At 56.8% G+C, this 27,349-nt stretch overlaps 1 protein-coding gene across 6 annotated transcripts; it reads right to left on the minus strand.

Moving 5' to 3' along the window:
* Positions 1 to 334: 334 nt before the first annotated feature.
* MLXIPL (MLX interacting protein like) lies at positions 335 to 26,834 on the minus strand. Of its 6 annotated transcripts, none has more exons than XM_068909366.1 (18): positions 26,281 to 26,834; positions 16,539 to 16,645; positions 16,262 to 16,344; positions 15,885 to 15,974; positions 14,799 to 14,843; positions 14,048 to 14,246; positions 13,116 to 13,196; positions 6,983 to 7,179; positions 6,872 to 6,902; positions 6,305 to 6,511; positions 5,489 to 5,562; positions 4,759 to 4,936; positions 3,665 to 3,777; positions 3,333 to 3,452; positions 2,769 to 2,896; positions 2,248 to 2,371; positions 1,493 to 1,622; positions 335 to 956 (listed from the first exon to the last, which is right to left on the minus strand). In XM_068909366.1, exons 1-18 carry the CDS (start codon positions 26,577 to 26,579, stop codon positions 835 to 837), a joined length of 2,328 nt encoding a protein of 775 aa, XP_068765467.1. In that variant the 5' UTR covers positions 26,580 to 26,834; the 3' UTR covers positions 335 to 834. The 6 variants fall into 6 exon arrangements, with proteins under 6 accessions (XP_068765467.1, XP_068765466.1, XP_068765469.1 ...); XM_068909365.1 differs by having other exon boundaries at positions 6,305 to 6,902; positions 26,281 to 26,391; positions 26,562 to 26,833; XM_068909368.1 differs by lacking the exon at positions 6,305 to 6,511 and having other exon boundaries at positions 4,759 to 4,933.
* Positions 26,835 to 27,349: the final 515 nt, after the last annotated feature.

Below are 27,349 nucleotides of genomic sequence, written 5' to 3' on the forward strand. Positions count from 1 at the left end.
CCCTGCCTAGCGCTGCTTCAGGCCTGCCTAGACCCCCCCGCCAAGCCCTGCCCTTGGCAAGCCCCTGCTTCTGCCCAGCCTCTGCTCAGCACTGCCCCACCCCCTGCCTAGGCCCTTCCCGCCTCGTCCCTGCCCGACATGGCCCTGGCCCCAGGCCTGGCCCTGCCCAGCCTTATTCTGCCCCTGTCCCAGGCCTGCCCCTGCCACCTCGGGGCCTCTGCTGCGTGCTCTGCGCTAGGCCTGGCTGCAGCCCACCTGCCACAAGTGTTGCGCCACAGCCTTGCCCAACCTCGCCCCGCCAGGCCAGGCTGTCCCAGGAAGAACCACACCAAGGTGCAAGCAGAGCGAGTCCTTTATCGCACAGGTACAGCGGCACAGCCCAGCCCCGCCACCAGCAGCTCCCTGCTCTGGGGTGGCGCGAAGCGGGGGTCATTATTGCTGAGGGAGCCTTGTGGCTCCACACACAACCCGGCCACTTGGATGCTGCCTGCGCTTCACGAGCTGGCTTTGGAGTTTGAGCCAGCCCCGGGGTGGTGAGGCGCCACTTCAGAGACACCTGCAGCGTAGGCAGCAGCCCCCAGCTCTGTGCCTTGCTGGGTGCAAGCTCCAGCACAGGACTCTTGAAGCCTGCACCTGCAGGAGAGGGAGGACTACACCCTCTCCCACCAAGCTCCTACCAGTCACTGCCTGGTGCCTCGAGCACAGCCCTGTATCATGGAGGCATCCATGTCTTCCTGGGCCTCCCCCGGTCACTGGTGTTGCGAGTGCTCATCCGTCAGGACTGAGGGCTTTGCCAAGGCTCTTCCGGCTGGGAAGGCCCATCTTCAAGGGCAGCTAGGAGGAGCTGGTGCTGTGGCCTGTTCCCGTCACCGCCTGCGTCGCCTGCTCGGGGACACAAGCCGGGTCACTCAGGATGGAGGTGGAAATGCTCAGCTGGCGGAGAGAGCTCAGAACAGCTGGGGAGAGACACACGGGACTCATCAGCTTCCTCCACCACAACTGGCAGCCTGCCTTCAGGGCTCAGGGCCCTGGCAGTGTGCCCCATGCTGCAGGGTGCCAGAAGAGGCCTGTGTTTACCTTTCCTTGGGGGAGATGGCTCTTCCCTTCCCTGCTCTCAGCCCTGCCACAGCCCCTAGGACTGCTCCTTGCCGCATGCATCCGACAGAGAGGGTGAACAGAAACCCACCTGAGGGGCTTTGGGGATGGCTGAACTCTGCCCAGCTAGGGTCTGGGCTCCCACTTTCAGTTAGGGCAGAGGCAACAGGCCTAGTTGGAGCATGGAACTGAAAGGAGCATGGAACAGTGTTGCCCCAGGACGTGTCCTGTAGGTGCTTCTCTCCCCCCCTGCAGCTGGGGCACTGTGCAGTGCCAACCCCACCTCTCCCCAGGACACCTCCATCCTTGTGCCCTTCTGATCTTCCCAAACCAGGCAGTCTGTGCCACTAGGCCAACCTGGCCTCTTTGGCGTGACCACAGGGGAGGGGCTACCTACTGGGCCGAAGTGCCGGGAGGGAGCAGTGCTGGTCCAGCCAGGCAAGAGATGTTTGGGTGAGGCTCTCCATGCTGGCGGTGGAGACCATGCCGTTGAAAGACTCAAAGAGGGGCCGGATGATGATACTAAACTGATGGGAGCAGAGGAGTTAAGGATCAGCCTCACCAAGGTCACCATCTCCTCACCCCTTTTCCTGCTCACTCCTAGTACAGTCAGCGCCATCCCACAGGCAGCAGGACCAACCTCCCTGGCTCCCTGCTGCAGACCAGAGGCTGCTGGCTGCCTTCCTTGACCCAGCACCATATTGGGCACCAGGCTGTACTGCCTGCTACAGGGTGAAACATAAACACCTGTAAGACCTCACTGGGAAGCAGGAAAGTGCCCACACTAGAGTCCTTCCTTTCCTAATCTGTTTTAATGGCTGCTGGCATCTCAGAGCCAGGTGCTATGTCAGTACGAGCTCTCCTCTGCATGGTGATGGTCAGCTCAGCCCTACTAGTGACTTCTCTTCTCCCTGAGGACTGACCATTTACTCCTGTTCTCTATTTGTTCCCTTGTAATGGGAGCTGCTTCTTACCTTTCTTATCAGCATGTTCCCAGCCTGTGCCATTGACTGAGAAACATCCCCTTGTGGTTCCCAGAGCCCCTGGAGCTGGAGGTGTCCCACCCAGTTAGGGAAGAGCAGGCAGACCAGAGGACCCTGGGGCTCGGTGGAGTGGGGAGAGCGAGGAGCAGGCATTGGCCCCAAAGGATACAATCCAGAACTTCCAGTTTTGCAGCGTGGAGGAGCGGACGTACTCGTCAAACATGCTGCGCATCTGGTCGAAGCGCTGGCGTGTGATGGGCACCCCTGTGGCGGGCAGCTGTTCCTGGCACAGGCTGTGGGGACACAAGAGGTGCTGTGGGTCTGCTGCATTCAGGAGGCCATGAGCTCAGGGCAGCTGCCTCAAGTGGAGAGAGGCTCTGGTTGGATGTGCAGCTCTCAGTGGCACTCAGCAACTCTGCATGTTTTGGACAGGCAGAACCTCTGTTCAGCCACAGCTTCTGGTTCCCAAGACAGCTGTAGGGCATGCATCCATAATCCAGTCCTGCACAGCGTTGCCTCTTGAGCATGCCCCCAAAACAAGGGTTGTGGGGATACAGTCAAATGCAGGTCCCGCTTCCCTGGCAGGTGCTCAAGAGACCTGCTATGTCCTCCCTGGTGCTGCTCCTTGCCCTGCCTGTCCCCCCGCAGGGAGCAGCTTCCTCCCACCTCCCCGCAGCCATGCCTCCCTACTTGATTGAGCCGTTGAGCTCCTCGATCTGCTCCCGCAGCCGCTGCGCTTCATCCTGCAGGGCTGCCCGCTCCTGCTGCAGTTTGCAGATGTATTCTGCTGTCTTCTGCAGTGTTGTGGCCTTGCTAACCTGTAGGGTTGTAGCGGGTGAGGAGGCAAAGGGAACCCCAGTGGCAGGCAGGGCATGGGTCACCCTGTGCCAAGATCTGGGCAAGTGGCTGAGTGGAGGTGGAGGGAGCCAAGGGGGCTGGGAGCACTATGTGCTTCATGGCTAGCTGCCAAGCCTTGCCATTGCTTCCATAACAATCCCAGACCACCGTCGCAAGACTCCACATGCCTAACGTGGGCCCAGACCCCTTGCACTGTCGCTGGCCTGGGCCAGCTGCCCCCTCCCAGCCCCACCGGCTGCCCCACAGGGTGGCAATGCAGGGCAGGAGGGGTGCAAGAATGGCAGCTGGAGCCCTGCATGCTGGTGCACACTGGGACACATCGTGTCACAAGGTAATGCACCTTGTCCTTATGTGCCCAGGGTTAGCTGGCCAGCCCACACAGCCTTTTGCACTCACCTTGATGCTGGGCTGGGTGCTCAGCGTGCTCACCAGGCTGTGCAGTGTGTCGAAGCCCAGCTTGATGTTGAAACGTCTCTTCTGCTCAGCGGAGATATGCGTGATGCGACGGCTCTCCATCTGTGGGCAAGGGCAGAGTCAGGCACCTCCTGGCAGGGGACAGTGGGGATGGCCCTGTGCTTCCCACCACATCCGTGATGGGCTGGCCCAGCACTCACTGCAAGGGAGTGGCAATAGATGGGAGTGAATTTGGGAGTCATTAGGGAAGGGGGTACTGGTTGCACAGATTGCTGGTCTGCCCCAACAGGGGGCAGTGCTGGCTCCTGCCTTACCTTGCTGGACTCAGGCCTGCCCTGGCGGGGTGCTTGGTGGTGGACTGAGATCCCATGGCTCAGCCCCCCAGTGGGTCCTGGGGAGGCCTGGCTGGGCTTGGGCCAGTCGCTGCCTGGAAAACGAAACAAAATGGTCTGGGCAGACCGTCAGCAGCAGCACCCCTTTACGATGGTGGCTAGCTCCAGGGCCCCCCGGCTGGCTCTGGGCTCTGAGCAGAAGGGAGTAGTCTGCACTGCTAATCCTGGCCTAGGGGTAGCCAACCCTCCTTAGCTGATGGGGGCCTCTGGTCTAATGTCCAGCTACTTCTTACTGCCTTTTCTTATCCCATCCCACCCAGGAAATCACACTCATTTTACAAAGTGCTCAGAAAATGAGAACATTTGGGGCACAGCATTTTGAATTTCCAGTGTTTCTGAGGGCAGAAATTGCCAGGAGAGTGTCCTGGGGGCAGAAAGGCTGTGGTCTGCAATAACAGAGTGAAACTGGAAATGACACAAGAACCTGATTTCCAGGCTACACTCTGGTTCCTGTGAGTGAAAGGAGGGTGTTTCCCACTCAAAAACCAAGCTCAGGGTTTTCAAAACCGCAGCCTGACATTTTGCTCCTTTTTGTCTTTTCCTGCTTCTTTTTTGCTTGTAGAGAACAAACCAGGTGAAGGGGCTGTGCCTCTGTACTCGGCTTGGTAATTGTAAAAGAGATCATCCATACTCAGTTTGGTAATTGTAAGTAACTAGAATTGAAGCTGAAATGAAACATTCCCACAGACAATTTGCATTTGGTCCAAACTCTCTCCCTGCAGCAAATGGGGTTTTGCAGTGTGCTGCACTTGCAGCCATCTGGGGTAATCCCAGACCCATTACCAGCCCTGCATGGAGTTGCTTGTGGGGCTCCCAGCTCTGGCAGCGAACTGAGAAAGCACCCATGGCCTTTGACACTGGCTGCATGGGGCCGCCACAAGGTCCCAGGTCGGGAGCACAGGGCTGTGTGCCTGCAGAGGGTCCTTGGGGTGCTGTTCTGCTGTGGACCTCCTGGTACATGTTGCTGCAGAGCCGGGTGGGTCATGCCCTTGGTCTGAGGGTCACCCCAGACTCACCGCAGGCCAACGTGGGGGAAAGCCGCTCCACCTTGGGGACCAGCAGCGGGCCCAGCTGGGTGCCCGCCAGTGGGCCCAGCGCAGCCTGGGAAGGGCTGGAGGCAGGAGCCAGTCCTGGGCTCAGCTGGGCCGTTCTAGGCAGGAAGGCAGAAGGGACATCGGAGACACCACTGTGCTGCTGAGAGAAGGCAGAAGGGAGCAAGAGGTCAGGGGGGGCCCAGCACCCTGCACACACTGGGGACTGGACCGTTCCCTGAGGCACAAAGCCCCTTTGGTTGGTTCATGCCCAGGGATTGACAGCTGGACACCCGCAACAGAACTGGTAAGGAGGACGTGCAGCCCTGTTCCTGTGGGGATCCCATGTACATTCCCACACAGCCCCCAGTTGGCATGGGCAGACCCCCATTCCTGCTGCTGCAAGGCCCCATAATCCCTAGGGAGGTATCTCCAGGAAGAAGATCCCCACAAGCGGGATGTTTCCCAGCTCTACCTGGCTTCTTTTACCTCAGAAAACACTTAAGTGACTCCCCTCCTGCCCTGCTCAGCCTCTGCCAAGCCTTCCCTGGCACCCTGGCCACATGCCCCCACCTTTGTCCCGTGCCTGTCCAGCACCAATCTGCAAAGGGGACTCAACAGAATTCCATTCCCTCCACCACCAAAGGGTGACTCTACCTCTGTCCCAGCAACCAGGAAGGCAATTCCCAACCTGGGAGGGTAGGTGAGTGCTTACCGGGGAGGCAGGTGATGTGAGCACATGCGCAGTGCTGTGCGTGTGCATGGCATCCAGGGCTGGCTCCTGTTTGGCTGCAAGAGGGCAGGGAACAGAAGGAGATTGCTGCACGGTGGTACTGGTGCTTGGGTCACTTTTCCATGTCCCGCAGGGACAGCTAGCCCCAAGCACCAGTGTTGTTACAGCCCCTTCCCTGCCTGCTCTGTGGTGGATGCCCAAGCCACAGGGAAGGTTGAAGTTATGCCTTTGCCCTCTGCAGTGAGTACGTCCTCACATGGGACCCTTGGTGCAGGTGAGAACTCTGGGTCTCTCCTCAGCAAGCTGTGCCCAAGCATGGGGCTGGATATGACAAGCCTCTGTGGAGCCTGTCACATTGCACATACTGGCACCAGGTTGAAGAGGGACATTGCCAGTCCCTCAGCCTGTCTGGGCTGTGGAGACCGGGCTGGTAACACACAGGACTTGGAAGCAGTGTATCTGGCCAAGGCCCAGGGCTGGCTGGGCTCTGTCTCCCCTTGCGGGGACAGCTGGAGCAGAGAAGTTGCCATGCTGGTACAGAGATCCTTACCCAGGCGTGTTGCTGTTTCTGGGTTCCTGCTGCTGTTTGGCACTGCCTGTCCGCTCCTGGCCTCACTGGGGGACAGCCAGGCCCAGGACCAGCCACGTGCCTTGGCCAGCATCCCTCACGTCCTCTTCCCAAGGAGGAGGGTGGGGTCTGGCCCTCTCCCTTTCTCCCGCAGCCCAGCTGTGTTGTGCTGCGCCTTTCCCCCTCTCCCCACCACCTGCACACCCTGTCTCCCACCATGGTGGGGTTACCTGTAGTCAGCAGCTGGGTCAGGCAGGGGTTGGGCACAGCCAAGCGTGGTGACACGGGGGGCCCCTGGGGTCTTTTCACCTTGGTACTGCTGGGCTTCGCCTTTGGCCGGCTGCCCCCAGTCTGGGACAGCCCTTTGGGCACTGCAAACCTGGAGCTGCTCAGCACCATGTGGGGCAGGTGCTGGGGGCTGGCCAGGGCTGGATATCCTGGAGGCATCAGGTCCATGGTGTAACCAATGCCTGGGGCATGCTGAGCAAAGCATGGCGTGGAGAACGGCGAGGCTGAATGGGAGATGAGCGAGGAGCCAGGGGAGCTGGGATAGGGGAACTTGGAGCGTGGGACAGAGGCAGCGGGGTAGTGAGGATCCTGGCCAAGCAGCGGTGTGCCAGGGGATGGGCTCGGGGTGGAGTAGGGGGAGCTGAACGGCTCCATGCTGAGGCACTTGCTGGGGAACGCATACTGGAGCAAGGGCTTGTGTTTGAGTTCGGGGCTGAGGCTGCCAGGCGCCCCGCTGGGCAAGTCAGAGGCCAGGGGAGGCGGGGGGAATTCAGAGCTGAGGAAGGTACCGTGGAGGCTGAGCTGGGATGTGCTGCCAGGCTGTGAGAGAGACAGAGGAGTTAGGAGAGGTGCCTTGGGCGCTGGGGCGACTGTGGGCTGTGGGCTGGAGCCCTGCTCACCTGGAGGAGGCCGCTGGGTGGGAGCGGGGCATCGGGGCTGGTGGGCAGCCCCCGTGGCCCGATCGGGGCACTGGCAGGGCTGGCAGGCAGGGCACCCCCGCTGCTGTACAGGGGCTCAGCCATGGGCATGAAGCAAGGTGGCTCCTGGTAGCCCAGTTGTGTCTGCGAAGGCAGCGGCCGGTGGCTAGTGAAAATATCTGCCGGGCAAAGCGGAGATACGTTGGTACATGGTGGTAAGGCTGGGAGACCACAGGCTGGACCACCAGGTCAGCATGGCTGGAAACTGGTCCTGTTTAAGTGCCCTGCTCTGGCAAGAGCCACAGAGCCAGTACGGCAGCTGGGCTCAGAGCCCCTTCGCCGGGACCAGCGTGCCTGTTGTCCTCAAGGTTACACAGTGGTCCCAGTGCCGTACTGCCGGAGGGAATGTGCCACCAGGCATTGCCTGCTCATCTACACAGCTCCTGCCTCCACTACAGGCAGCCAGTAGGAAGGGTTGTGGGTGCAAGGGCTGCTTCAACCCTGCTGATGTCCTTGACCTGCACCTTGAGCCATTCATGGAGATGCAGGTGACAAACCCCAGGGCAGGCCAAAGGGGAGTCACACCCAGGGTCCAGTACTGGCGGAGCTTTGTCAATCCTATGCTCACCTTGCAGGTCTGGGGCAGTTCCCAGCTCCGTGGGCAGATTTGGTGGCTGTGTTGTGAAATGCTGGAGTTTCACATGCCGAGAGGGAAGAGGCAGTCCACATGCCTGGGGCCAGCCTTGCCACATGCAGAGGGACAGGAAAACCCGCCCTGCGCCCAGGGACACCACCCGGGCGGGTGGAGACCCCATCCCCAACCCGCTCCCACCCAACCCAGGGCCGCGTGCTCTGCTGGATGAGGTTGCTCGCAGTGGTGGTCATGGCCGTCTGGCTCCCTCTTGAACCAGCCACTGAGCTTTCACAGGGATCGGTCCACCCAGGCTGCAGGGCAGCTGTGGGGCCAGCCTCGAGGCTGTGGCTGGGGAAACTCAGAGGACCAGGTCACATTGGCCCTGAGCCCTGGGGGACAGTCCCACTGGGGCCAGCGCTAGGCTGCAGCATTCGCTTACCCTGCCGGCTGTGCCTCCCCTACCCTGCGCTGCCTTGCGTGCAGCCTGTGGCTAACCACATCCCATGGCCTTCCCGAAGCCGAGCCCCGTGACCCTGCCGCGACTCCCTCTCCCTTCCGGTCCCCTTTCCACAACCCTGCTCTTTCCGCAGGCTCAGACACCACAGCAGAAAGTGCTGGCCTGACATTTCGGCCAGCTGCCTTCCTGGTGAAACAAGCTCCCCCAAGTGCATTGGATGCCCACCCACACATTTCGGCACAGTGCTGGGGCTGCTGCTGTCCATGCTAGCCCTGGGGACAGGCCGCCTTTGGGGGGAGCCTCTCCCCATAGCACCGTGCCACAAATTGCCCTCAGGGCCCCTTGAGATGAATCCCCTGTTGAGGACATGTGGGGATGACTGTGGAGAGAGGATGGGGCTGGCCAGGTGTGTCTGGGGGGTATTTCCCTGCATGATGGAACAGGAACACTAGCTGGGTTTTTAGGCTGCGCACAAGGCATGGCAACGTGCCTGATAGCCCCTGGCAGGAGCTCTCTTTCTGAGCAGTCACCCTGGTACAGGAGCACTTGTAACGCTGGCGGGGAGCACCAGGGCTGTCCCTCCATCACTATGCCAGCCCATATGGCCTGGCACGAGCATCTCTGCCTTCAGGCAGCTTGCTGCTCTGTGTGCCCACCTGCAGCAAAGGCAGTTCCCAGGCTGGCTTTGCTTCCCCAGCCATGTTCTGGGCACTGGCAAGGCTGCAAGGACTCTGCTCTCCCATGAACCTCTGGCACACAGGCTCCAATGCCCAGGAGTGCCCTCACTGGGAGATGCAAAACTTCTGGGCCCAAGACCCTTCTGAATCTACACCAGAGGGACAAATGTGCCAACAGCAGAAGATGCAATGGAGGTGAGAGCAGCAATGAGCCTGGGGAGCCTGGTGCTGCCATGCAACACAGTACACAGCTGGCCTAAGAAAACACCAGTATGACACGGGGTAGTGTCGCTGCTGAGCAGCCCCAGCCAGGGCAAGGTGCTTGGCTCCATGCCATGTTGGCTTACAGGCATAGGTAGAGCCCTGGTGAGAAGCAGCAGGCACCCTGCTTCTTCCTAGCTCTAGGCTAGGGGCTGTGCTAGGACAGGCAATTGGCTGTTGCCTGCACCAGCCCTGCGCTGCCGTACTGGAAATGTTCTCCAAGACACCTGGAGCCTTGCCAGCCCCACTGCCCTTCCCAGTGGCCCCAGCACATCCTCCTCCTTGGAGCTGAGCCCTGTCTGCTCATGGTGTCACCTGGACCAGGGCTGGGGACACAGGGAATGGCCAGGAGCAGGACAGAGCTATCCCCTGCCCCTCTCCATGGGCTGGCACTCAGCGTGGGGTGCAGCACTGCGAAGCAGGGTCTCAGCCCTCCCCAGGGCAGAACATTCAACTCACCTAGCATGTCCTTGTCCTTTACTGTGCCCATGCCAGGCTGTCCCCAGACCTGGGACCGAGCCACCAGCACTGAAGCTCTGCGTGTATTTATAGGCGTTTCTGGTGCCCAGCTCTGCAGATTCGATTCCTCTTGTGCTTCTGACTATGCTGCAAGGATGGATAGTGGGTGCTGCCCAGAGCAGCGGCTGGGAGCACCTGGGCACCCTCTCCTCCCTTTCTCCTGCCCTTTCCTCATGCTAGAGCTCCTGCCCACACTCTTCTCTGCTGTCACATCACCCCAACCCACTCCCAAGCTGCACAGCATGGCCGGGGTGGACTGGTACTCCAGGTGAGAAGAGCCTGTGCTGTTGGCACGCCAGGTCTATGACATCTAGTGCAAACCTGGGGCCACTCTCCAGAGGGAACTGGGCTACAGAGCCCATTCCCAAACCTAGGACCCTCTGGCGTTGCCCTGGAGCTCTGGGAGATCCCTACAGTGCTAAGGGGCGATGCTGTCCCGTGGTTGGCCTGCCTGGCCCCAAGAGCCCCAGTGCCCAGAGCGTGTCCTACCTGGACAGTGCCAGCAGCACTCAGACACCAGGCCGGGCTGTTCCCTCGCCTCTGCCATCAGGACTTCTCCATCTGGCCCACGCTGCTCTCTGGCACTTGCTGAGGACGCGAGGTGGTTCCTCATTTGGGGATTGGTTTGCACTGGCTGACTGACAGGCACCAAGCGCTGTGACAGCCACTACACATGGTCACAGCCTGAGTGACCCTGCAGAAGGCCTGGGGCCCCAGATCTGCTCTGCTCGCCTTGCCCATGAGACATGTGGACTCAGCTTGCAGGCCTAATGGGGCTGTGGAGGCGCTGATCCTGCATGCTTACACCATGGTGCTCTGCATGAGGTGCCTGGGTGGGATCCTCACTCCTGAGTCGCAGAAAGCCATTGCACATGCTGCTAGAAAAAGCAGCTTCAGCCACAAAAGCTGGAGCCAGCAGGCTCCCATAGCTCTGGCATCCAGCACCCAGCCTTCATGACCAGTGTCCCCTCTCTGAAAAGGGGCCCCCCGTGTCCTCTCCCTACTCATCCCACAGCCCTGTGCTCACAGCCACAGCCCCATGCACCCTGATCGCACTGCCTTCCACACAGTGCAGACCCCCCTAACAACACACGCCTGGCACTGCCCGATGCAAGGTGTATGCACACACCTCTTCTCCAACATCTCTGCCCCACACACGCCCCGGTGCACATCCCAGGGCACATTCGCATCCTGTCACCATGCTGATGCTCACATGACTTGCACACCCAGATGCAATGCTTGGCTGTCGCTGGACTATAAACTCTCCAAGGCAAAGGTGAGCTGCTCTGTGCAAAGTCCCAGGAAATGACAGGTCCTGGACAAAATTTTCCCCATGTGCATCTCTCTGGAGTGTGCCCAGTGTGGTGCTGCCCTGCCCAGTGATACATGAGTCTCTCTCCAGCCAGGCATACAGCAAGCCACAGATGGGGTACCATCTCTGACCCAGCTGGCCTCAGGACCCTCCTGAGCACCAGTGGACCCCAGGACCCTCAGAGTCTATGGGCATTGGCAGAAAAGGGAAGGGAGGGTTTCCTGCAATTTAGCAGCTTGCAGTGAGACCCACCCTGTTCCCAGGCAATACCCCAGTGCAAAATGGAGGCCTCTTCTCCAGCAAAGAAAAGGGGATTTTGCTGCTCATGGAAACGTATCTGTCCAGATGAGCACCACAGTGCTCCTTCTGATGACCATGAGGCAGCCTGTGCCGTGCTGGGATCATGCTAGCAGGGACCCCAAGGCAGCGCGGACTGCAATTGGGCCCACAAGGAGAGGTGCTAGGACCTCAGACTTGACACCATGGCCACGAGACACTGCTTGGAAGAGGACTATGGCAGCTTCCCAGTGCCATGAGGGGCCTTCCTGAGGAAGGGACATTTATGAAATATCATTTTGTCCCATCGGAAGCTGTCCCACCTCCCAGCGACTGATGCCCACGAGGGGCACCTGGAGGCAGAGTGCAAAGGGCCAGGAGTGGGAACAGAGCCTGTCCCCAAGCAAGGCTCACCCCACTGTGGTCTCTGGAGGGAAAGAGTTGGGACAGGCTGGTGATGGTCTTCTCACCATATCCAGGCTAGCATATGGTGCTGGCAGAGGACATCCCTTCACCTGGCCTGGCACGTCAGGCTCTTTATCTGCCTTCTGCTCTCTGTCAGCATCTGGTCTTGCATCACCCTGCAGCCCTATGGTGCAAGCACACTTATTTCCTCCAACAGAGGGAAATGGGAAGTGGAGACTAGCCATGGAGCTCCAGGAGGCCCTGGCCAGGCCCAGCTCACAGGGCACTCAGAGATGCACAGAGCTTGAACAAGGGCTCCAGAGACACTGGTGCCACCCGAGGCTGCTGGCTGCCCAGGAGAACCGAGCCTGGCAGGCCAGACCTGCTCCCACCCTGCAAAGTATCTGCAGGCCACCAACTCCTGCATATTCAAGGGCAGAAGAGCTCATCTTTGATGCAACATGTGCTGGTGATGCATGGCCCTGGCACAGTCCACAAGGGCACTGCACAACACAGCCAGGATGGGGATGCATCCTGGCTGATGGATCCTGAGCTCAGCGGAGCTCATGGACACTGTGTGACCATGATGGACACGAGGGCTGGCTTTGCATAAGGGGACATGGCGACTGGAAGGACATTGCAATCTGTGCCTGTTACTGCTACCAGGAGATCCCTAGGCTGCTAGACACCAGCATGGTCACCCAGTGTGGTGCTGGTATCTGCTCTTCTGCCCTCCACTGTTTCCAGCTCTCCTTCCCTGTAATAGTCCTGTTGCTCCTAGTTCTCTGCTCCTTTTGCGCACTCCCTCCATGCCCAGTGCTCTCTGCATCAGCCCCAAGCACACTGTAGGCTCCAAGCAGCCTGTCTGCCTTGTGTTGCATGGCAGAGCTGATGGCAGCCCCATGGGAAGAGGCTGCCATTGCCTGCTTCCCAGGGACCCTCTCAGCAGCCCCACTGCCCCTCCAGCCTGGCTGAGAACCAGTGACAGATTTCTTCTCTCTTGGGGCCAGGTTGGCAGGGGCGGTGCCCTGCCCCCAAGAGATGTAGCACTGCCCAGCACGGGAGTCCCAGCTCCAAGCCAGCCCCCTGGGGCTGCCCGCTGGCTGGGATCAGCCAGCATGGTGCAGTTGTGTGCGATGAGAAGGGGGGGCATGGCAGCTCAGAACCTGCTCTCTCTAGAGGTTTGTCTTTCCAATGGGGGCAGTTGTCCTTCCTGTCTCTGCAGCCAAACCTAGATGGTTTAACACTCCTGGAAAGACCCTCAGTTTGGAGAAATTCCCTTCCACAGCTTCTGGCCAGGCCTTTCCTCACCTGCCATGGCTCTGCCCTGGGCACAGCTGGGTACATGGCACAGTCCCTGCTCTACAGCCTAGCACAGTACTGTGGTCCACGCATCAAGCTTTTTTCAAAGCTGGCAGGTCCTCGATGCTTTCTGGCTGCTCCAGCAGCAGCTGCTGGGGCCTTGTTGCTGCCTTGGCAGCCCTCTGCCTCCCCACTTCTCCCTGCCATGGGGTGCAGAGCACAGTGGGCTGTCTGCAGCTGGGACCCTGCACCACATCCAGGCTGGTTCCTACCTGAGATCTCCATGATATCATCCAGGCTGGGCTGCAGGGGTGCCAAGTCTGGTTGGATCATATCAGCATTCCAAATATAAGCTGGAAGAAGGCAGAGCTGCAGTCTTAGGACCTGGCCATTGTGTCCATACGGCCCTCTCCTCTCAGTGCTCATCCCACATCTCCCGTCGTGCCTGCCTTATTGCCACCACCTTCCCAAGCATCCTAGCATCACCCCGCATCAGAGCACCCCACCCTGCCCCACAGCAGCTCAAGGGCAGAGGAGGGGGTGCCCACCCTGGAGAGTCCCAGCCTCCAGAGCCAACCAGTCCTCAGTATTCTGCCTTTCAATGCCACTGGAGCTTCATCCAGGGCCCAAGAACCCACAGAGAGCAGCTAATTCTGGCATAGGGCCTCCCTGGGACCACAGGGAGGCCTGACACAGAGCAACCCTCGTGACCAGGCCAGGAAGGGACAGCAAATAGAGTCTATGGCAAGCAAAATCTACCTACTGGTTGCTCAAGCCTTGCAGAGCTATCCTGGGGGCCTGGCACAGCAGGGTGCTTCCCTGGGCCAGCCCAGCAGGCCTCTGCTGAGGTGAGGAAGAAGGCAGGCTCACCTGGCTCCTCCCCTGGGCTCACTAACTGCTATGACACACTGCCCTCAGCACCACACCTCAGCTTCCTTGGGGAAAGCTTTCAGGCTGACCCGTAAAGAGCTACCAGCAGCTCCTTGCTCCATTTGTGTAGGGCAAGAGCATCTCCATTTCCTGCTCCAGGCAGGAGGGGTCCCCAGGCTCTGATCACTGCCAGGGGGCTCTAAGGGCTCACGTCCAAAGGACACAGACAGCTCCTCAGGGGCTAAGCCAAGAGGAAGCAATGTCTGCGATGAAGCATCTGTCTGCCTGGATCTCATCCTCCACCTCAGGTAAGAGCATGGCCTGGGGCACCTACCATCCTCTAGGAGCTCCTGGTGGGCGCTGGGCGTCTGTGTCATGGTGAAGAGGGTGTCAGAGATGTCTGAGAGGAAGCTGTCCAAGTCAAAATGCTGCCTACCCCCAGGGTCCTCTTCCTCATCCCCAAGCAGCATGGGCACCACATTGCAGAAAAGCTGGTTGCACCATTTCTCTGTTGGCCTCCAGACATCCTCATCCTGCATGAGAGAGTCAGCAGAGGAGCCCAGTGGGCACCTTTTGTGGGCAGGGCCCACACCCTCACAGAATCACAGAATCACAGAATCGTTTAGGTTGGATGGGACCTCTGGAGATCATCTAGTCCAACCTCCCTGCTCAAGCAGGGTCACCTAGAGCATATTGCCCAGGATCACATCCAGACGGGTTTTGAATATCTCCAGCGAAGGAGACTCCACTACCTCTCTCGGCAACCTGTTCCAATGCTCTGTCACCCTCACAGTAAAGAAGTTTTTTCTCCCTCCTCCCTGGCCTTTCTCCCTGGGTGGTTCCCACAGTCCCTGCTGTATTTATCAACCCAAAACTTCACAGCTTGTGTGTTGTTCCACCTGGAATGGAGAACCTGGCATCCAAAGTGCTTCTGCTTGGTAGGCCACCATACCCATTGGGGGTTTTCATGCCCTGGGTCTTTTCCCTCCCTTCTCCCAAACTGCCTTGCACAGGGATCCACATTGTGCCCCACTCCCCCCCCACCCCTCCACCCCCTTTACCCAGCCCTTCCCCAGGGGACTCACCCGCTTTGGGCTGGAGAGCTCCCCCTCCCGGCTGGACTTTCGGAGCTGGAAGGAGAACACAGCCTGTTACCTCTGGCTGGGGCTGGCACCTCCAGGTCCTGGGCAGTGCTAGGGGCAGGGCAGAGGGTGGCAGGGCTCAGGACAGGGGTCCCTGGGGAGCTCTGCAGAACAGAGCCTGTCCTCATGCCCCCTTGGTCACCTACTCTGAGTGTGGAGGACCCCACGCACTGCTTGCTCTAAGGTCTGGCTGAGGCCACCATGAGTTCACATCTGCCTTTATTTTACAGGGCCTAGGCCTTTCCCTGTGATGCCAATGGCTAAGTTGTTGCTGCGCCAGTGAGAGCCCAGCGTAGTGGTGAACACGGTGTGGAGACTGCCAGTACCCTGCCCTGGCTCGTAGCACCCTGGACTTTATCAGGCCTGAGCGGGCAGCCAGGGAGGAGGCTGGCATCACGCTCCACCCTGCGTGGCGAGTGGCCAAGGGCCATGGAGATGTTCATGCAGCCGCTAGATGGCAGGCCTGGAGAGTGGGCACTTGCCTGGGGTCACCCCGGGACAGCCTGGGCCTGCCTGGCAGCACGTGCTGGCAGGGTGAGCCACGAGTGAACCACAGGTGCCAGCTGCAGCCCAGCAAATCCCAGCCCAGGAGGTGAGCCATGGGTGAGCCATGGCCCTGCTCATCCCACCCCAGCACGTGCACCATGGGTGTGCTGCTAACCACAGCCCAGCAAGCCCCAGCCCAGTGCCTGAGCTGCCAACCACAGCCTGGCAAACCCTAGCCCCAGATCATGTCACAGGCAAGGCAGGGTCATCCTGGGCCAGACTGCGAGACTGCACACCACACCTCTGCATGCTGCTAAGACCAGGGTCTCCACAGAGCTCTCCTCCACCAGCAGGCGTGGAGCCACAGCACAGGCCCTGGTGGGAGCCAGCCTCCACCTCCTGCACCAGCCGAGAACCTGCCATGGCCAGTTCCAGGTCAGTGTGCTTCTTGCAGTTATGACTGCCGTGTCAGGTGCCCTTACCTGCCCATCGCACCACCGCCACTACCATGGAAGAGACAGCAGTAGAGGCAGCACCACTTACCCGCTTCTTGTAGTAGATCCTCCACTTGTGGTACTCCCTCATCACCACCTCAATGCGACGCTTCCAATAGTTACCTTCAAGCACAACAGCCTGGCAGAGACAGAATGACAGGGTGGTCACAGCCATGCGGCACCCCTGGGCCCATGTCCTCCCAGCATGAGCACCCTACAGCCAGCCCTCCAACCTGCTCCTGGCCTTTTGCTCCCATGAGCTCACAGCCAAAGCTGATTTCCTTGGGCCAATTTGGAAACGCTTTCCCTGGCAAATACAGCAAATGCTGTGATCTGGGTGGCTCTGCGACCGGCGGTGGCCCCAGCTCACGCCCATGCTCCCAGACCTGTCCCTGACCCATAAGGTTGCAAGGGCCTTTATGCTACCTCTGGTTTTCGGTGCTCATCAGCCTCTGACCCCTCCAGGGGCGTGACAAAGCCACACATGGGACTCTTCCTCCGTTCCACATCTGTCCAGGGGAAAACACAGTCAGATTCTACTCACAGGTCCCTGTCTATACAGGGAAGAATGCGTAGGCATACAGCCCAGCACCTTTCCTGGCCCTGCCTGAGGCTCCAATGCCCCGGCACCAGTCCCTCTCCCACACATCATTACCCAAGATTCTGCAGGAGGAGGGACCACGATCTGGGACCTCATACTCACACTGGATGTACCATGCTCTCCAGATAGCATTGTTGAGACGGATTTTATCCCGGCAAAGCAGCCGCAGCCCCTTGAAATTCTTCCACTTTGGAGACACCAGCTTCCCACTAAAATACCAAGGAAAGGAGAGGCTGAGGAGGATCATCCTAGAGCCCTCCTGGTCAGGGGCCTCATGAGGAGGGACGCACTGTGCCCTGAGGCAGCCCCAAGGCCTCCTGCCATGTGGCATGTGCAGTTGTCAGCTTAGCTGCACACCTCAATCACACACACCCTGCCTGGCCCACTCGCAGCAAGTGAATTTGGGAGTACCCTTGAGCTCCTGTTCACTCCTTAAGAGCAGCACAAATGTAAAGGGGGAGCTTCACAAATCCACAAGAGGCTTCCTAAACCCCTGAGATTAAAGTACAGCATATGGAAGAATTGATTTATTGAAATTTGCAATGCAGCTGGCTCTGGGGAGAGACTCTGCAGCCTTCAATGAGTGCCAGCTACGTCCTGGCACCAGCTGGATTGGGAAGGGAAGTTGCCAAGCCATCCAATATGCCAGCAATGTGCTGCTGTGGCTCTTGCCACATCATGACATTTGGGCAGACACTCTTTTTAATGCCAGCCAAGACCTGGAAAGGCTGCCTTCAGCTGGGTGGCCAGGCACAGGCAGCAGGATGGGCAGGGTAAGGGGAAGTTGTTTGGATGGGTCTTGGGAAAGGCAGAATGACAAGCCTGAGGCCACTAACAGATGCTTACCCCTGCCCCAAAGAGGGGCAGCAATCTGGACCTGTCCTGCCTCCAGCCAAGCACTGCCCTGGGCACCCCTCTGTGCCCTGCCAGTCTGTGCAACCCACTGCAAAACCTGCTTCCTCAGCAGCGAGTAGGCCCACATTTCTTACTCCCAGCCCCTCCAGCCCAAGCCCTGCTCCCTCTTTCTTTGTTTCCAGGCTCCTGGAGGCAGTGATGTTTGTTTTACAGCTTGTTGTGGTGGCAGGCTTGTTCCTAATGGAGTCTGCAGTGCTGGCAGCCTCATTTCACTAATCCAGCCATGACACTCATTTTCTTCTAGCTGAGAGACAAGCCACCCTTATATGTATACAGCGGTGCTGCACAGAGGGCTCCCAAGGGTCCTTCTGCTCAAGGAGCTCTGTAGAGGAGGCTGGAGCCCCTCTTGCCTTATCATGCAGCACTTGTCACCCCAGCCAACCTTCATGGCCCCATCCTGCTGGTACTCCCCCTCCTGTTATTGGTTTGGGGGTCCTTTTTACCTCTCCCTGGTAAGCCCAGCTGGCTGTCACTGCTCTCCCACCCTCCAGGGCCTGTCCTGTGGCAGGGGGCTGATCTTTGCTTCACTCACTAGTGCAATGGAGGGACCTTTAGAGAACAGGCTGGGGACTCTACAGCATCTCTCCATGGAGAAGCCTGGCATAATTCAGGCCCAGACTGGCAGCGCAAGCACACAGCACAGAGCATGGGTAAGGCCACAGCCTCACTTATTTCTATTCCTCCTGTGCCAAAAGTTTTTCCCTTAAAACCATAGGTACTGCTTGAGGTCCCATGAATTTCCTTTACATGCAGGGAGGAGGAGAGGCAGAGGCTGGACTGAGCATAGGAGTGCCATATTTCTCCATTGCCAGTATCTGCTCAGCTGCTCACAACAGACCCTGTAGGTAGTGTGACAGAAGGATGTCATCTTAGCACGTTCTTATGGAAGTGCTGTGGGAGCAGAGCTGGGCCCAGAGAACACGTTAAGCACCAGCATGCTTGTTTGTTCAAACATTTAAAGCTTCCTTCATGCACCCTCTAACACAGACTCTGTGCCCAGCCCATCTTGAAAGCTACTTCCCCTGACGCAATAGCGTGGAGCCCTGTATTGCACATCTCACAAGCAGGGCTCTCTCCTGTGGTCACTGGGCGCTGATGAGCTCTGCAAGGAGTGCCATGCAGCAGAGCGGGGCTGGCCAAGCTGGGCCAGCACTTCTCCCCGGAGCTGCTTGGGAACCGCTGACTGCCTGGGGCTACAGCTGAAGCCCTGAAGGCACTCTTGTCCTGCTCTACCGTGCAGGGAGGTGGCTGCTTGCAAGACAGCATGCCATCCTTGACATTACAGCAAGATATCACTAACAGGCAACAGTGTCTGCAGAAAGATCCCAGTTGCTGGAGGAAAGTGTGCTGGACAGGGAGCCAGGGCAGACAGGTGAGGAGAATGCTATTGTTTGATCCTGCTGGGGCTAGGGGAAGGAGCACAGTCTCTTGAGGTGCCCTCCAACTCCAGAGCCTGATGGAGGTGTTTGGGAGCAGGTGCTCCCACCTGTTGGGATGGAAGGGGCCAGTCTCTCCCAGGAGAGCCAAGGCCACAGCTGCTCACCCAGCCCCAGGCCTACTGTGGCCCCAACACAGTGAGACAGCTAACAGCAGCGGTGGTCTCAGGCTCTGCTGTGGGTTCCTCAAACTGTGGAGCTGCGTGTCCTGCACAAAGTGGAATAAGCCTGAGCTGTGTCTGAGAAAGGCACAGCTGGAGGGGCAGGGCCACAGAGGCCTTCCCCATGCAGGTGGCACAGGACCCTGCAGCCCCAGGGTATGCATGCTCCCCCTGCTGCAGGTGGCCCTCGCCGGCTCAGGGAAGGGCTTGATGTCCCTGTGGCTCCAGCCTGCAGAGAGTTAAGGACTCAGCTACACACTGGCTACTGCGCTATCACCAAGGAGTTTGAACTTTCCCCAGTGGCACAAGGCAAACAGTGTGGCCGTGCCAAGCAGATGAACCAATGGAAAGGCCAGGTTTCCTGGGAATGTGGCCAAATCCTGCCGGTCAAGGCTACTTAGTCACACTCTGCACTGGTGGTGCCCTGTGCACCATCAGGGAGCTTAAAGGCACAGCCTGAGGCCCAGGTCCTGAGCCCCGAGTTCCAGGTCAGCCACCTTGGGCCAGGCCATGACTGTGGAGCCCTGCCGTGGGCACATGGAGACGGGGGGGGGGGGGGGGGGGGGGAGGGGGGGGAGATGTCTTTGGGCCTGAGTGATAACTATCTTTTTTTCTCCCATTAACTGTTCCTTTGGTTTTTGAGCTTATCAGGCTGATCTTTGCTCCCTGATTTGCCTTTAAAATGGCCCCACCCTTTCCTGAAATAGTTCCCTGGGGAGATGTACGCAAACCCCATGCTGAGCCGCAAGGGCAATCTGGGACACCCCAGTGGGCCGTGGCACAGGCCTCGACCACGTCGCTGGGTTAGAGGGGACAGGAAGGGATGCAGTCCTGGGTGCGGCTGGGAAGGGAGCTACCCCGTGCGCGCAGGCTGACTGCAACTGCCTGTCCTGGCAGCGCCGTGCCTCTGGCCAGGCCGAACCTGGCACCACCCTGCTCGGAGGGTCAGCTCAGAGGCGCAAAGAGGAAGGGGCAGAGCTGGTCACTGCCGCAGCAGGTGTAGGTCACTCGCCTGAATGAAGTTTGACAGGCAAAGGCAAAGTCCCCAGCAGGGTGGTCAAGGCACCCAGAGCAGGGGCAGTGGGGCAGTGGGAGAGGCGGTGGTGGGGTGTCTCCATGGCCAGACAGGCCACCCTGAGCGCCAGGGGAGGCTGGGGACCACCCCTCTGATCAGGCTGCAGGCCACAGGGTGATCCTCAGGCCACGGCATCCATGTGGCCGGCCTGGGCACAGGCCACAGCAGCTAGGGCGAGAGGGCAGGAGAGGAGCTGGTGTGAGGAGCCGCAGTGGCAGGAGACCCCAAGACCTTTAAAGTGACTTCTGTGGGCTGGGGCGAGGTGGAAACGGGGCTCAGCCCATGACTGAACGTTCAAAGGACCAAGTCCATTTCAGCTGGTAGCACCTATTTTTTCTGTGATTCATTTTGCCTGTCCAGAAGTTTAAGGTGTTGTGGCTCTTATTTTCACTGCAAAATGAGTATTTTGTTCTCCAGAAATGCCAAGGGGAGAGGGGGAGGAATGACCTGCGAGATACAGGGCTGTACAAGGGAAAATGGGCTGAAGCAAGAAGGGCAAAGCTAAGCTGAAAATTCTCCTGCTGCTACAAGCCTGGGATGAAAAGCCTTAAGTTTTCCAAGTGCGCAGAAATTGCCTCCAGGAGCAGGGTCCCCCACGGGGCTGTCAGAGTCTCCCTTGTTCCCTAGGCTGCAGGGATAGAGCTGCCTCCAAACGGGCTGAAAAATAACAACTTTCCCTGGAACCCCTAAAATCTCATGTTCCAATTCTCACAAATTTGTGCAGCAAAATCATGTTTTTTTTTCTGGAATTTTTACATTTTAAGTCCAAAATCTGGAACAGAAAGTTGAAAATGTAACCATAGTTTTCTGAAAAAATGCCAAAAAGCGAAAAGAGATTGTTTGTATTCAAATCAAACTTGGACATGAAAAACATCCTTACCATTTGAATGAACTCTTTTCTTTGCCATGTTGTATTGATGAAAAAAATGTTCTGCCAGCTCTACTGTTTACTGTGTTCTTTTCTGGAAGGTACGAAAGCTCTGCTCTGGCAGGTGCTACCGTAGAGGTTGGTATGGAGGTATCTGGAGTAATTTGGGTGCACGTTGTGACAAAGGCATTAACAGTCTGCACTTGGGATTAGCAATGGATGCACTCTGTGTATTTCTCCTGGATAGGAGAATCTGTGTCCTTACAACTCTTGCCTCTTCAGTAGCCATTTACCCCAGTGCACAGAAATCATGAAATGCCCCTGATGAGAACGGAAGTAATTTAAATCCTCATGAAAATAATTGTCTGAGAAGCTGGAGAGCTGTGAGTCAAGCTAGCCATATCTCCACAAAGCCTAACAACCAGTTATTTTGGTGATCTGTAGAGGTATGTCCCCATTCTGCTTCAATGTGGGAATAGACTTGCACACAAGCCCAGCTTCTCTCCACAGTGTTTGAACAGGAACAGCCCTCAAATCCTCAAGGCACAACAGAGAAAACTCATGCAGTTCCCCACTGCAAACCACGGTACACCCTCACTGTAGTGTGCATGGGCTGGCCTCACCTGGCTTAGCCCCTGAACAAGCCTTTCCCCTCTGCAGACATGCGAAGGCGCACATTATGCAATTCCCAGGCCCGCTGACATCTGCGGACCACCTGAGCTGAGGCTGCCATCGACACTGAGCCCTGTCTCCCACGTCCAGATCCCTACTTCCTTGCAGCCGTATGAGCAGTTTTTGGCATATGATACAGTCTTTGGTCTGGGTGAGAACAGTTTCATCACACGGAGGAGCGAGCAAACCAGGATATGGAAAAATCTGTAAAATCACTTCTAGCCAGTCTAAGCTAGTTTATAGGAATGCAAGCTCCATACAGGCACATGCTAGTGATTGAAGCTATGTGATTTCCCTGGACTGCCCAGGCAAGTGCAGTCTAATCATGAGAAGGAAAAGGGGAGAGGACAGCTCAGTGTGTTTGTCACGCTTCCTATGCTGATGCTGGGTGCTTTCTGCCCCTGTGCATAGATGTTTAAGGGATTGTGAATTAGAGAAGCAATTAGAGAATATGGCAAACCTATAGCAACAATTTCACTTCATCTAGGGAAGCCTCAGAAGCTATCAGCCTGCCAGAAGGACGAACTAATACCAAATTGGTATGCAAGTGTATAATTAAAGCCTATCTTGTAAATCATGTCAGGATGACCAAGTTAATACTTCAAGTCACTTCCCAGTCTGATGTCCCTAAATGCTAAATCTGCAGTCTTGGTACTTGCAGGGAAGGCAAATACCAGAACATACTCTTGAAACAACTGCAGGAAGTTTTCTCTAAAGACATTTGCAAGATGGGATGACCTGTGTCTGCAATTTGCAATTCCCATCTGCATCCAGTTTTTCTCCCTTTCGGAGCATAGTTCCTCAGGACTAGTCAGCCACCTAATGATTCTCTGCAATGGTATTACAAGGTCCTGATGGGAATGTGTGTAAACCCAGGAGAGCAGCCTTGCAAGGCAGGACCGTGGGAAGTGACACTAAAAAACTGGGGAAAAGAAGCTTGCTCAGATATGGAGTCTGTGCCAAGGCCAAAAGGGTGAACAGTTCTTGAAGTAAGCCCAAGTCCATATGCTAAGCTTTTGGGGGGAACCTGGGGATGCCCAGTGTGCTGCAGGGAAGTCCACTTGCAGGAGCCATGAGAAATGGTAATCTAAGGAAGGGATTCAAGAAGCGTAGCAGATTGCAAGAGAGTATGGAGTGGAAGAGAATGATTTGGCAGACTGTTTGGCAGAAGAGGTCCTGGAAGAAGAGCAGTGTCCTGGAAAATGAGTACAAAGGATTTGGAAACTGCTGCATCCCTGCCTCCAGCACAGGGAGGAAGACCTTGGTGGCGGGAGCTGCCACTCTTTAAGGGATCTGAAGAAAAATCATTGGTAGAAACATGCCTTGATGCGGAGATTTTTTTTTCCCCCAGCAAGGATGTAGCGAACAGTTTGACCCACAGAAGGGAAGAATGCATAGTATGGCAGATCCTCAGGGCAATTGCTCAAGCTGAGACGGGACTGGCATAAAGGGCTGTGAAGTGCTGCAGAGGAACACTGGAGGGAGGGAGAAGTTACAGCTACCTGAATGACTGTTCAGCTACAGTCATTAAAGTGATGACATAGTTTAGAGAGAGTTTAGCACATTTGCCTTTGAAATGGTGTGTACCAGGCTTTGGACAAGGAACAGGTATGCTGCAACAGCCAGAGTTCAGCCAGCAGGTCAAGAGAAGTGATCATTCCCTTCTTCTCAGCACTGGTGAAGCCATGTCTAAACATTATGTCCAGATTTGTCCACCCCTAAAAACAGGAGAGAAGTCCACAAACTACAGTGGAGGCCATTAAGATGGCTGGGGGACTGGTGCACATGGCATACAAGAAGAGGCTGAGGGAGCTGGGTTTTCTCAGCCTGAAAAAGAGAAGGTGAAGGTGATCTAATTACTCTCTTCAACCACCAAAAAGAGGTACAGTACAAAGATGCACTTGGACACAAGCTAGAACAAAGAAAATTCCTATTAGAGCTGTGGAGGATACTTTTCCCTATGAGAGTGGTGAAACCCTAGGACAGGGCCCAGAGAGGTGATGGGATCTCCATCCTTCATCCCCTTCAAACTTCAAGGGGACATGGCCCTGAGCAACCTGATCTGGCTTTGGAGTTAGCCCTGCCTTGTGCAGGGGTTGGACTAGAGACTCCAGACATGCCTCCCCATCTATACCTTTCTACAGCATCTGCTTCATTAAGTTGTCACTCTACAACAGAACTGTGCGCGCTACTTCCGGGATGCATGCACCCCTAAAGATTGGAGGATTTGTGGCTGGTCACTCCAGCTGGGGTGGTGTGCCACACCAATGCCCTGGAACTTGGGTTTGGAGGGAGAGAGTGAAATGGCAAACCATGCAGCGAAGGGTCTAATCAGCTAAGAGTAAAGGTGCAGGTCAGCTAAATATTTTTAAGCTCCGTTTTTTCCCCTCTTGATACCTTGTTCCAACTGCTGCTTGCCAGTCTGCCAAAAACGTATTAGCAAAGATGCCATGGGCTTCCAAAGGGAGAAAACAAATGCCTGAGCAGCAGCTAGCTAGCGCAGTAGTTAGTTCTACAGCCATCTGCAGCCAGGGTGTGATCCTAGCCATGACAAGGCAGATGCAGGGCTGCATCACACCTTGATCAATGCTTCTTGTCATCCTATTTCTAAAGTGCTGGCAAACTGCAGAATGTTACGGCTGAGAGCTGGAGAAGGACAGCGTGTAAGGATGGGAACCTCTCTGGCAGAGATATGAACTGAGCATGAAGTTTGGGGCATATCTAATGTTAAATTTTCCCTGAATGGGTCCCATGGCCTGCAGCTATCTTGACAGCATGGCAGACCATTAACTCCTCCCAAAGGTGCTGAGCAAGAGCTAGCCTTGCACCAAGACAGCCAGGAGATATCTTTAGGGCTCTGTCCTCCAGGGTGGCCATCAGTGGTGGCACTAATGCTTTGTAACTAGTGGCGATCCCCTTCACTGATGACTACTGTTCAATTGTGGTTGCAGTCTGCCGTGGTGCTGGGCTTGGGGCTGGTCTGCACGCTATCATCCTCAGTGCAGGAGGGAGATGAAGCCCAGAAGCAGTCCGAGGATTAGAGAGATCTGGTGGGATGGAGCCCTGTCTGCAGTGTAAGGGCCAGCCTTTGGCAGCATGCCACCCTTGCAGTCCACTCCCAAAGCACTTGTACCCTGTTCCTTTCCTCTCTGCCTGGGGACCACTGGAAGTCAGGGGCATCCCAGGACGCTAGTTTCCCTTTGCTGATGTGTCCAGGCCCAGGAGAGGCTGTGATGTCTCTCAGGAGTCAACAGCTTGGACACCATTGGGCAGAGCAGTGTCTGCCCCTCTAGGCCTATGTAGCAAGACTCAGAGTAGGGCAAGAAAAGTGGGGCTAAGAGAGCAAGTCTATCAGTGTCTTGGTGTCACCTATGTGTAACACCTAGGGGTGATGTGCCTGACAGTGCCAGGCTCCTGAAAGATGCACAGCCACTTTGGGGTGGGTCACTGAGGCCACGGGTGGGTCACTGAGGGCCCTGCCCATGCTGAAGCTCACCATATGCACCAGCCTCCTCACCAATGCCATAGAGGAGAGTTGTGCCTCACTGACTGTGAGCAAATCATTCAGTCTGGCATGCAGACTGACATGGGCCAAAAGTACACAGCTATGTGGCAACCAGTACCCTGTGGAGTGTTGTCCCAGCACCCAGTGGCACTGGCACTGCTCTGAGAGTGCCCACATGTTCCGACACTTGGAGCTCTCTCCCAGGGACTTCAAGGCATACCCTGCAGAGGCTAGCAATTGAATGAAAACCTGCAAGGGACCAAGAGTTGGACAACTTTTCAAGGCTGTTTTTCTTTTTTTTTCTCCTGGGACATTAGTAGACATCATCATTCCATGTCTTCACCTGAATGTTTTAGGAAAGCTGTGCAAATGGTTTTGCACTGAGGCCAGTATAGCAAGTTGCCCTGATTCTAGGTCTGCGAAAGCTCAAGGTCCTGGGCCCTTGGTAAAAGAGGGGAGCTGCCTCCAAGAACATAGATCAAGGCTCTAAGAGACATTATGTGGATTCTCCTATTGTCACTGAGGAGCTACATGTGGAACGAACAAATCCCCAGTTCCTAGAGCTCATGGGAGATGTCTCTGCATGATTTGTGTGGATGGGGGGAATGATGCAGTCACTCATCTGTCAGTGTGAGAAGGCAACTGTGCAGGAGGGAAGGGAGGAAGATTTCATAAGGCCCTGGACAAAGCCTCTTGAAGTCCTCCAGCCATTAAGTGTTGCTGTGCATCCTGGAACAACCTTAGGAAGTGTGGGCAGAGCAGAGAACAAGAAAGCAGGACTCCCGGGCTGGGTTGCCGAAGACTGATAGTGACACAGGGTCACTAGTGCTCACTACAGCATGCAGGGCCTGGCCATGAGGGTGCTACAACTGAGTGCAATAACTACAGACGTTCTGGGAAGGCAGAGGCTTGGTTAAACTATATGTTAAGAGAGTAGGTACTTCTCAGTTTGCTCCCTGGCAGACTCCCCAGCATGATCTCTTTCTCCCTGAAACCTCCCAGGATGGCCTTTCCTGAGCAGAATTCACATCCCAACCCAATGGGCAAGAAGATGAGGACACCATCAGTTTGCAATTAGCAACAGGTTCCTAGAGAGTAAATTAGCCAAGACAGCCCAGCCTTCCCAGCACACTGCTGGGAAGCACACTGCTTTTAAAGAGCCGGGGGTATCTATGTGAAATATGTGCTGGGTGCAAGGGCTCTCAGACTCACCTGTACTCCAGGCTCATGCACTCGAAGAGCCGGGTCAGGGTCGGGTCGATGCTCCGGGGATCAGCAGGTTCGGGCTCAGCGCGGTGGTGACGCCGCCGAGGTAGCGAGTCGCTGTGCGGAGATGACACCATGAAGTGGCCACTGTGAATGACCTGAGAGGGGTTCTGTGAGCCGGCGCCAGGCCCTGCGCTGCCCATGGCTGGGTCCTCAGAGTCAGAGTCAGAGTCGGAGTCTGGGCCTGGCCGAACCTGGGGTTCTGGGAAGGATCCTGAGAGCCCTACCTGAGCTCCAGCCATCATGCTACTCCTGTTACAAGAGCAGGTACCTGTCAGGAAGCCCTGAGCAGTCTGCCTAGGCGCTGTGGTCCATATCCTGGTTGCCTCCGAGCCCTACAGATGCTGTATTAGCATAGAGCACATGCTATTACCCTCATTACTATAATATATGAACACCACGCCTCCTCTTTAGAGTTTCTTTGCCCCACCCCTGCCCTGGCTGACACTGACACTGTCTCTTCCACGCTTAGTGATTAAGCTTTCGGTTTGCCAGGGCAGCTCTCAGCGAGTCCTATTTATAGTGGTGGCCCGGATGATCCCGCCCATGGTGTACCGTCAGCCAGGCCACAGCGCCTTGGCCACAGGCCTGGCTGGGCAGTTGGGCTCTGCGCTTCGATCTCCACTCTTGCAAAGCACCCAATGGCTCCAGCTTTTATTTCCCCAGCAAAGGCTGGCTGCTCGGGGAGGAACAGCTCCAGGTTTCGCTGCATCCCACCCTCATCAGCAAGGCAGTCGGCGGGATTTGCTGGCAGGCGGAGCACGCAGTCATCTCTGTTTACCCTAGCTTAATAGCTGCTCCCAGTGTGCCTGTGGGGGAGAAGAATACTCGGTATTTACCTAGCACCTCTGCCCTAATGTATCTCCCCGCACTTCCAAGGGAACAAATATAGATTAAAAGACACAAACAGGTGAAATTATAGCAACGGGTATCCAGCTCAGCACAAAGCACACTGAGTCACTGAGCCGTGCAGTGAAGCTGTGAAAAAAACGAGGCAAAAGTATACTCTGGAAAG

Source organism: Struthio camelus, chromosome 16 (genome assembly GCF_040807025.1).
Source record: "Struthio camelus isolate bStrCam1 chromosome 16, bStrCam1.hap1, whole genome shotgun sequence".
Lineage (NCBI taxonomy): Eukaryota > Metazoa > Chordata > Aves > Struthioniformes > Struthionidae > Struthio > Struthio camelus.